General features: G+C 43.9%; 1 protein-coding gene across 1 annotated transcript; it reads right to left on the bottom strand.

Annotated features, from left to right (window-relative positions):
• Positions 1 to 6,024: 6,024 nt before the first annotated feature.
• On the bottom strand, positions 6,025 to 6,458 carry SF3B5 (splicing factor 3b subunit 5). The gene has a single exon (XM_080700260.1). It carries the CDS (start codon positions 6,392 to 6,394, stop codon positions 6,134 to 6,136), a length of 261 nt encoding a protein of 86 aa, XP_080556386.1. The 5' UTR covers positions 6,395 to 6,458; the 3' UTR covers positions 6,025 to 6,133.
• Between the last annotated feature and the right edge of the window lie 4,873 nt (positions 6,459 to 11,331).

Raw genomic sequence — 11,331 nt, forward strand, 5'->3', positions numbered from 1 at the left:
CTTCAGTAAGAATGTCCTTGATGATGTAGTAAAAATGACTAACTTTAAGAAATCTTAGCCCTGAAGATGTGTGGTGTGTGTGTGTGTGTGTGTGTGTGTGTGTGTGTGTGTGTGTTACTGAGGATTGAACCCAAGGACATTCTACCTCTGAGCTACACCCCCAGCTCTTCTTATTTATTTATTTATTTATTTATTTATTTATTTATTTATATTTTTGGTGGTACTGGGGGTGGAACCCAGAGGCTTTCTACCTCCGGGCCATACTTGGAAACAGGGTCTCACTAAGTTGCCGAGAGCCTCGCTAAGTAGCTGAGGCTGGCTTCGAACCTGTGCGATCCTCCTGTCTCAGCCTCCCAAGCGCTGGGATTGCAAGCTTGTGCCACCACGACCCGCTTATTTATTTTTGTTTTGAAACAAGGTCTCACTAGGTTGCTGAGTCTTGCTACTTGCTGAGGCTGGCCTCAGATTTGTGATCCTTTGTCTCAGCCTCCCAGGTACTGGGATCATAGGTGTGCACCACCATACCCGGCTTCTTTTTAAGATTTCATATGATGCTATTGGCAGTATGCCTAAAGCATTCCTGCTGCCTGGTTTTCTCAAGGAAAAGCACTTGTGCTTATTTGAGTTATAAACTGAACTGCTGCTTTTTAAGGATACATCATGTTCACATGACAGGACAGCTACAGTTTTTCAGCCTTGGGTATTTGGCAGAAGCCTTCTTGAAAATGAACCAAGCGGGCTTGTCACTTCAAGGCGAATGGCATATTTACTACTAGTCATCTATTCAAGCTCAAACAACTTGTGAAAAACTTAGTATTGGATCCGGGCGTGGTGGCGCACACTTGTAATCCCAGCATTCAGGAAGCTGAGACCAGAGGATCGTGGTTCATGGACAGCCTCAGCTACTTAGTGAAGCTCTCTGCAACTCAGTGAGACCCTGTTTCAAAAATTAAGAATGAAAATTAGGGCAGGGGGTGATGCTGGGAGATTGAATGCCGCTGGGTTCCATTCCCAGACCTGCAAAAAAAAAAAAAAGAAAGAAAGAAAGAAAAAAGAAAAAACGAAAATATAGTATTGGGACTTTTGGATTTTCTTAGTACTGAGGATTGAATTCAGGGGCATCCTACCTGAGCTATATCCCCAGCTCTATTTTATACTTTTTACTTGGAAAAAGGATGTCACTAAGTTACTGTGAACCTAAGTTGTTGAGGCTGGCTCCAAACCCGCAATCCTCCTGTCTCAGCCTCCCAAGTACTGAGATAATAGATGTGGACTGCCACACCCAGCTTTAGTTTTCCAAGACTATTTTTCTGACGAGACAGGGTTGACATTAATGATGTAGTTTTTTTTATATTTACAAAGAAATGTGTCAACACTTGGAAGACCTCTTATTCACCAAGCCAGTAATTCCAAGTGACTCATGCATGACGTTCAAAAATCACTGGTAAAAAATTCATGAAAAGCCGGGCGTGGTGGCACAGGCTTGTAATCCCAGCATTTGGGAGGCTGAGACAGGAGGATCGTGGTTCAAGGACAGCCTCGGCTACTACTTAATGAGGCCATTTGCAACTCAGTGAGACCCTGTTTCAAAATAAAGAATAAAAATTAGGGCTGGGGGTGTAGCTCAGAAGTAGAATGCTCCTGGGTTCCGTCTCCAGTACCACAAAAAATAAATACATAAATAAAAAATTAAAAAAAAGATTCAAAGTTTAAGATAAACTGGGTGTGGTGGTACAGATTTGTAATCCTGGTACTTGAGAGGCTGAGACAAGGATAGCAGGTTCGAGACAGTCTCAGCAAGTAGCGAGACTCTCAACCTAACAAGACCATTTCCAAATAAAAATTAAAATTAAATAGAGCTGGGGTGTAGCTTGGAGGTAGAAAGCCCCTGGGTTCAATCCCTAGTACCGCACGTGTGCGCATGCGCGCGTGCGCACACACACACACACACACACACACACACACACACACAAATTTCAAGATAGATGAATTAATTTTAGTACCACAGAATGTGATGTTCATTGACCTAGTTTCATCCACGTTGCAATCTATCTTTAAGAAACTTCCACTAAGCTGGTGTGGCGTGTGTCTGTATCCCAGTACTTCAGAGGTTGAGACAGGAGGATCACAGGTTCACAGCCAGCCTCAGCAATTTAGTGAGGTCAACAGCAACTTAGGAGGCCTTCTTTCAAAATCAAAAATAAAACGGAGCCAGGGGATGTAGCTCAGAGGTAGAATTTCCTTAGGTTCAATCCCCAGTAAGTACCAAAAAGAAAACAAACAAACAAACAAACAAAACTACCACTGAGCTAGGCACCATGGCACACACCTGCAATTCCAGTACTTGGGAAGCTGAAATAGGAGAATTGCAGGTAATTAAAAGGGGACTGCTGGGCGTGATGGCGCACGCTTGTAATCCCTGTGCGTGGGAGGCTGAGACAGGGGGATCGCGCAGGTTTGAAGCAAGCCATGGCTTAAGAGACCCTGTTTCCAAATAAAAAAAGTATAAAATAGGTCTGGGTGGGAGTGTAGCCAAAAAAAAAAAAAAAAAAAAATTAAAAGGGAGGGATTGGCCTGTCGTGGTGGAATACGCTTATAATCCCCGTGCCTGGGAGGCGGAGACAGGAGGATGGAGCAGGTTTGAAGCCAGCTGTGCAGGCTTAAGAGACCGTTTCCAAAGTAAGAAAAGTATAAAAATAGGCCTGGAAGTGTAGCCCGGAGGTAGAAGGGCTTCCAGGAACCCCAGTACTGTGGGGAGCCATTAAGGCTTTCCCCAAGATTAGTGTCTCTGACTCAGCTGTCCTTCTCCCAGAGTCAACAAGGTTTGGGGAGAGGATCAGATGGTGATGACATGAGGGTTCTGATTAACCTCTCTGTAATGTATGTGTTCTGTATTGGTCTTTGTTGTATTCTAGTGGTGGTAGCACGAGGATATTGATTGACCTGTGACTGTATAAATACCTCTGGAAAAACAAACCCGGCGTCAGCGCAATAAAGATGAGATTGACCCAGAAGTAGGCGTCGGCCAGGAGCGTTGGCACAATAGAAAATACTGACCCAGGCGTAGTTGTCGACCCGTAGGAAATATTGACCCAGGAACAGGGGTCGGCCAGTAGAGACAGTAGGCTGGCGGCTTCCCCACGTTAGAATTAAAAATTCTTCATCCTCACACCTCTCTTCAGAACCCGTACTTCTGCTGGCTGGCTCCGGCACAGTACCACCACCAAAAAAAAAAAAAATAGAGGGGTTGTGGATGTAATCCCCAATACCACAAAACAAATAAAAACTACAAGTTGGGTTTTGCTAGAGTATCAACAAAAAATATGCACAATTACTTGAAAAGGGTAACTGTTTCTCTCATATCACTTGTGTATGTGTATGGTACTGGGGATTGAACCCAGGAACTTGTCTTTGAGCTGCACTCTCAGCCTCATTTTCTTTTTGATGTGTGTGTGTGTGTGTGTATGTGTGTGTGGTGCTGGGGGTAGAACCCAGGGGCTTTTCTACCTCCAGGCTACACTCCCAGACCTATTTTATACTTTATTTAGAAACAGGGTCTAAGTTGCTGAGAGCCTCACTAAGTAGCTGAGGCTGGCTTCAAACCTGTGCGATCCTCCTGTCTCAGCCTCCCAAGTGCTGGGATTACAAGCCTGTGCCACCACACCCGGCTCATGTTCTTTTTAATTTTAAACAGGTTCTTACTAAGTTAGCATGGAACAGCCTTAAACCTAGGATCTTCCTGTCTCAGTCTCCCAAGTATTGGGATTACAGACATGCAGTATCGTGCCTGACTCTCCCATACTAATTTATGAGTGTATTTTTTATACTTCAATCAAAACTTCATATTCCCAACATTATGAATGCAAAAGATAGAATATACTAATCTTCTATTAAGCTAAACATCAAAAATATCATAAAAACTTTCTGTATTGAGAATTGAACCCAGAGTCTTTCTACCCACTCCCAGGGTTTTATTTTTATTTTGAAACACTGTCTTGCTAAGTTGCTGAGGCTGGCCTAGAACCTGTGATTCTTCTTTCTGAGCCTCCCAAGAAAGAGATTATAGGTGTGGCACATCATACTAAGCTGTTTCTGTCTTTTTTTGTGGTACTAGGGATGGAACCCAGGGGCATTCTACCGCCAAGCTGTCCAAGAACCCGGATCCTCCTGTCTCAGCCTCCCTAATGCTGGGATTATAAGTATGCTCCACCATGCCGTTTGTTTTTTTTTTTTAAGCCATTCTCCTCACTAAATGATTTGTCTTGGGAATTTTATAATTTTATTATATTTATTTTGAAAAAACTTTACAGTAAATAGTTTAAAATTTTCTCCTTTAATTTCACCTATGGTGAATATCAGCACCTATAACTCACATAACTCTTTGGGATCTCTGATAATACTTTGAAGTATAATGGAGCCCCAAAGCCAAAATGTTTGAGACCCACTGATCTAAACTACATCCGGAGCTGGAGGTGTAGCTCAGTGGTACAGCACTTGCCTAGCACAAGACAGTGGGTTTGACACTCAGCACTGCAAATAAAACAAAATGTCAGATGACGCCACTCCTCTGCTTAGAAAGCCTCCAGTGGTTCTGGTACTACCTCCTTTAGGTGGCCTTGTTCTCCAGCCCTGCAAGGATCTACTGTTCTCTTCCTTTTGCTCCCTCCCTCTAGCCATACTTGTGTCTTTGCTATACCTCCAACTAGTCACACACACTCCCCACCTTAGCACTGCACACTGGCTGTCTACATGGAAAGCATTTTCCAGTTCTCTGCATGGCTTTCTCCCAATTCCTTATGTCTTTGCTCATATGTCACCATCTCAATCACCTGAGTACTGTATTTAATATTGCCACTCCCATCTCCCAACACATCATTATTATTATTAATTATTGTTATTATGTTATTGGGGATTGAACCCAGGGGCCTTCTACCTTTGAGCTATATCCCTACACCTGCTTTATTCTTTTTATTTTTGAATCAGGGTCTCACGAAGTTGCAGAGGGCCAAAGTTGCTGAGGCTGGCCAGGAACCTGCAATCCTCCTGTGTCAGCCTCTCAAGTACTACGATTACAAGCAAACGCCACCACTGACAGAAACACTTCCTTTATGACTTGACAGCTAATTTGGTCTCCCCGTTCCCCAACTAGCATAATTTAATCCCCAGAAATTTAGAAAAGCACCTGCCACGGAGAGCAACAAACATTTGTTGAATGTTGACTAAAGAAAAAAACTCGTTTGCCAGCTTGTCACTCCTGAAGGTAGGACTACAAATTTCCAAAAGAGGATACAATTTACAGTAAGGTGAGGTCAACGACAGCAAAAACTTCTGAAATGAGAGAAAAGAAAAAAAAGATGGGATGAGATAATCACAAAACAGCTGGATATGGTGGCGCACGCTTGTAATCCCAGTACTTGGGAGGCTGAGATCGCGCTGGTTCGAAGCCAGCCTCAGCTACTCCGTGAGGTTCTCAGCAACTTAGATCTTCCTTGTTTTCAAATAAAGTATAAAATAGGTCTGGGAGTGTAGCCCAGAGGTGGAAGGCCCCTGGGTTCCATCCCCAGTACCAAAAACAACAAACAAACAAAAACACTCCCACAAATCTCAGCCCTTAAAGGCAATGATGGGTCTTGAGGGACGCTCTTGGGGAATGTGGGATGTGAAAATATTATAAAGGCGTGTATAATGCATTTAAAGGCCTGGCAATGAACGCTGGCCCAGTACCACCCCGCCATTTCCTACTCGAACTCTCCGGAAATCTTGGTCCCCCAAACCCTCCCCCCTAACACAAGCAGTTCACACCAGGAAACCGAACAATTTCTAAACTTTATGGAAAAAGCAACGAAGACAATCAACTAGGCAAATCGAGTCGCCAAATCCCTTCTCTCTCCGGGGTCGTGCCGGCTCCGGGACTTCTCCGCTCGCAGTTCTCAGGAGGGAGTCCTGCCGGCCTCCCGCTGCCCAGCTCCAAAGCGCCCACAGGAAGGCAGGTCACGCCGGGGCGGGCGCTTCTGCACCCCGAAAGCGCGAGGAGCATCTGGCGGTGGAGAATCTGTCCACAGGAGGCAGGCAACGCGGGGAAGGGCGGCGAGCCGGAGAAGGCCGGGCGGGCCCCGGCGAGGGCGGCCGGCGCTCAGTTCTCCTCGGGCTTGTCGGCCGGCGGCCCGCAGGGCTGCAGCATCTTCTCCATCAGGTTGAAGCGGACTCGCGCTTTGCTCTCGTTCTCGGCAATGGCGAAGTAGTTGAGCAGGTCGAAGTGGCCCATGTAGGAGCAGTACGAGTCGCGGTGCTGGTTCACCAGCCATTCCCACTTGGTGGTGTCGGCGTGGCCCGTGCCGATGTACTTGGACTGGAGGTGCTCCAGCTGGCTGTGGATGGTGTAGCGGTCCGTCATCTCGCCGCTCTTCCCTTCGCTCCCAGATCAGAGGCCGAAAGGGAGAGAAAGTAGCCGCTCTCGGGTTTCCCGCCGGAAAGAGGCGACCACTCGGGACTCCGGGACCCACGCCGTCGCGGGAGAATCACGTCACTTCCGCTCAAGAGCGGAAGCGGAAGTACATCTGTCCCGGAATTGGAGTTGCCTAGCGACGCACAACTGCGGCGCCCGGCGCGGAGCCCTGCCTCTTCCTGAAAGTGTTGCATGATGGTCGGCTGGGTGGCCCTTGGTCGGCCTCCTTCTAACCGAGCTTGCATGCTGGGACTTGTAGTCTTTCTCTTCCTTATTACCCTTTTCTTTAACCTAGGTGAACCCTACCCCTGAACATCCCCCTTTTTAAAAACAATAATTTTGAAACAGGGTCTTGCTAGGTTGCTGAGGCTGTCCTCGAACCTTCGATCATCCTATGTCAGACTCCCAAGAACTGGGATTACAGGCATCCACCGTCGTGCCCAGCCCTTACCTCTTTATGACCTACTTTTTGGTTTAAGCATTTCCCCATGCAATTAGAAACAACTTGAGAAAAAGATTCTATGGTTGTTTTACGATATTCTTTAGTGATTTCCTTATAGCCTGGTGAAGATTACAGTCGAAAGAAAGAAACGCCATTTGATGACTAGATAAAGAACAAATAAGGTCAAAGAGAAGGAACTCTGGGCAAGCGTGCTAACTTTAAAACCCACTACTTCTATTTCCCTGTTTAAACCTGGTTACTGTAAACACTTCACTCCTATAGTGTAGGTGCTATTCTAAGGCCTTCCTGTTCACCATGCAGATGTACCACACCTTTCATTTCTGCCGTTTTGGTTGTGTTCTGACTTTGTTATTTTTGTTTTGGTTTTGTTTTTAAAGAAATACTAAGTGGTGAGCGCGTGTATATGAATGTATCGCTTTGAATCTCACTATGATGTTTATTTACAATGCACAAATAAAAATACTTGAAAAAATATCATATGAATAAACTTGAAGGTTTCTCCCCTCTCCCATTCCTTAATTTTATTTTTATTTTTTATTTTTTGGTAGTACTGGGGATGGAACCCAGGAGCATTCTACTTCCAAGCCCTATTTTTTTTATTCTTTATTATTATTATTATTATTATTATTATTATTATTATTATTATTACAGTACTGAAGATTGATTCCAGGGGCATATTACCTCTGAGCTACATCCCCAGCCCAATTTTATTCTTTATTTTGAAACAGGGTCTCACTGAGCTGCAGAGGGCCTTACTAAGTAGCTGAGGCTGGCTGCAAACCCGGATCCTCCTGTCTCAGCTTCCCAAATGTTGGGATTACAAGCGTGTGCCACCACTCCTACACTCCCGGCTATCCTTTATTTTGAAACAGGATCTCACTGAGTTGTAAAGGGCCTCACTAAGTAGCTACTGCTGCCCTTGAACCATGATCCTCCTGTCTCAGCCTCCCAAATTCTGGGATTACAAACATGGGCCAGCACGCCTGGCTTCATCTCTGAATCTTGTTTCTTCAGAATACTATCCTGGATTTAAAGTTAATCATGCCTGAACGTGTGTGTGTGTGTGTGTGTGTGTGTGTGTGTGTGTGTGTGTTGCTGGGGATTGAACCCAAGAACATTCTACCTCCAAGCTACACCCCAAGCTGTATTTTAATTTTTTTTTACTTTGAAACAGGGTCTAGCTAGGTTAATGACAGTCTCATTACTTGCTGAGGCTGCTCTTGAACCTGCAACCCTCCTATCTCAACCTCCCAAGTACTAGGTTTACAGTGATGCACCACTACACCTGGCTCTGGGCCTTGTTTCTTTGTTTTGGTACTGGGATTGAACCCAGAGGCATTCTACCCCCAAGCTATGCCCCCACACCTGGCTCTGGGCCTTTTTTAATTTGAAAGTTTTTGTATCCATAAATAGATGTTACTGTCATTACATGTATTAAAGCCTTATGTAAATATCACCATATTTTGTTATAAAAGTTTTTTACCATGTTGATATTTGTAAATTTGCTTTGCTTTTACTGCTGTATAGTATACCCTGAATTAGTATAATAGGTCCACTCTCAATAGTGGATTTGTTCTGCATATTTTCGTTATCAGAAACAATGCTGCCGGGCGTGGTGGCGCACGCTTGGAATCCCAGTCCTTGGGAGGCTGAGACAGGAGGATCCGGGTTCGCGGCCAGCCTCGGCTACTTAGTGAGTCTCTCCACAACTTAGTGAGACCCTGTTTCAAAATAAAGAATAAAATCGGGCTGGGGATGTAGCTCGGAAGTAATATGTTCCTGGGTTCAATCCCCAGTACTGCAGAAAACAAAAACAATGCTGGGGGAAGAGGATGAAAAAAGGGTGTCTGGGTTTAATCTGTGCGTGCAGGGCGTATGTATGGAAATACCACACTGAACCCCACTCTTACATACAATGAATACGCGTTAATAAAAAATAAACAATGCTGCAACAAATATTCATGTACACACACTTGTGTGTGTGTGAAGGAGTGTCTCTGGGGCATATACCTGGAAATAAAATTGTTGAGACATCGGAATGTCTTCCAGTTTTGCTAAACATTGCAAGTTACTCTCCACATTGATAAGACCAACTGGGTCTCCACGCTGGTAGGATAAAAAATTTATTTTTTTTGCTCCATATACTTCTGAATACTTTGTGTTGTCAGATATTTTAAATTGTTTTCAAATCAGATGGACAGAGTGAAATTTCCCTGTGATTTTAATTTGCATATCTCTGATTACTAGAAAGGCTGGTGTCTTTTGGGGGAGGGTACTAGGGGTTGAATATGGGGCATTCTACAGCTATACTCTCAACCCTATTTTATTTTTATTTTGAAACAGGGTCTCACTAGGCTGATGAGAGACTTATTATTTGCTGAGACTGTCCTCAAACTCGCGCTCCTCCTGTCTCAGCCTCCCAAGTACTGGGATTATGGGTGTGTGCCACTACCCCCAGCTTTTTTATTCTTAATTTTGAAACAGAATCTCAGTAACTTGTTGAGGGCCTGAGAAATTGTTGAGGCTGGCCTTGAACTTGCAATCCTCCTATCTCAGCCTCCCAAGCACTGGGATGACAGGCATGCGCCCCACACCTGGATCTATAATCTATTAATAAGCCCTTCTAGCTGATGGGGGAAGCTTGTATAACTTTGTATTTTCATAGATGCTGACATGCCTACACCCAGTTTGCAGGCACATTCCGAAGTACTAGGAGTTAGGACTTCCACATATCAATTTTATCAAAACAGTTCAACCATAACAGTTAGATACAGTCATATGGAATAAAATAACTGGTTTGACATATTTGTAAATTTTTTGAGTACGTGTGATGCTGTGAACAGAACTCAAGGTCTCATATATGCTAAACAAGCATTCCACCACTGAACTATATATTATAAATTTAGTTAGATTTATGAAAATAAATTTAAGTAATTGAAAAGCCTTTCTTTTTTGGTAAATCAGACAATGGTAGTGCTTTCGAAGTAAATGAAATATATTACTAAGCATGGATTAAAATATTTATTATTTTTATACTTTTTTATATTTGGAAACAGGGTCTCTTAAGCCAGCGCACGCGGCTGGCTTGGAACCTGTGCGATCCTCCTGTCTCCGCCTCCCAAGCGCAGGGATTACAAGCATGTGTCACCACGCCTGGCCCCGACTTATTTTATATTTTTATTTGGAAACAAGGTCTCTTAAGCCAGCGAGGCTGACTTCGAACCTGCGCGATCCTCCTGTCTCCGCCTCCCAAGCCGGGGATTACAAGCGTGTGCCACCACGCCCGGCTAATTTTTTATTTTGAAATAGGATCTTGCTAAGTTGCTGAGAGCCTCACTAGGTCGCTGAGGCTGGCTTGGAATCTGCAATCCTCTTGTCTCAGCCTTCCAAGTACTGGGATTGCAAGCATGTGCTACTATGCCCAGTTCAAGTCATGGAACATTTTGAACAAATAGAGAATAATTCGAAAGTAGAGGACTAGACCAAGGAATGCTTATCCAACATCTACCAATTTCCCACTCATCCGCACTAAGTAATCACATAATGTTAGTTTCTTGTGTATCCCTCAAGAAATTACTTTTATAAATATATGAAGAAATATAAGTATATCCAGTTGTATATAGATTATTCCTTTTAAATCCAGGTGGTGCACGCTTGTAATCTCGAGTATTTGGGACGTTTAAACAGGAGGATTTCAGGCTGAAGGACAGCCTCAGCAAGTAGACGCTCATCAACCTAGTGAGACTCTGTTTCAAAATAAAAATAAAATAGGGCTGGGAGTGTAGCTCAGAGGTAGAATGCCCTTGGGTTCAATGCCCAGTGCCACAAAAAAAAAATTTAAAAATAAATAAAATAAAATCCAGGCGGTAGGAGTCTGGCAGGAGTTTTATTTTACTTGCTTGTTTGCGTGATTGATTTTGTGATATTGGGAATTGAACCCAGGGGCATTCTACTGTCAAGCTACACCCCAGCCCTATTTTATTTTTTATTTTGAAACAGGGTCATGTTAGGTTGATGAGAGTTTCACTATTTACTGAAACTGTCCTCAAACCTGAGATCCTTCTGTCTCAGCCTCCCAAGTCCTGGGATTATAGGCATGTACCACCAGCTCTGCTTTCTGTTCTTTGATACATTATGACAATCACCCCAGGTAGTTTCTTTAAAAAGTTTCTTTTTTGGTCCTGTTTTTTACAGATGCATAATATCAACTGCATAGGTGTATCAGACTCTAAGTAACCACCATTTTATCGATCGACATGTATGCCTTTTCCAACACTGGCGTGAGAGCCCATGCTGCCACGACTAATGCTGGACATGGGTGTTACTTTGCATATGAACAAGTATATGTGTAGGGCCAGTGCCTAGCAGACGAATTACAGCATTACTTAAACAACAAAACAATTTAGGAATACCCTTAATGCTG

Source organism: Muscardinus avellanarius (genome assembly GCF_963383645.1).
Source record: "Muscardinus avellanarius genome assembly, chromosome: 8".
NCBI lineage: Eukaryota > Metazoa > Chordata > Mammalia > Rodentia > Gliridae > Muscardinus > Muscardinus avellanarius.

Bases quoted from the DNA above. Each gene is read 5' to 3' on its own strand.
- SF3B5 (XM_080700260.1), bottom strand. From the start codon at position 6,394: ATGACGGACCGCTACACCATCCACAGCCAGCTGGAGCACCTCCAGTCC.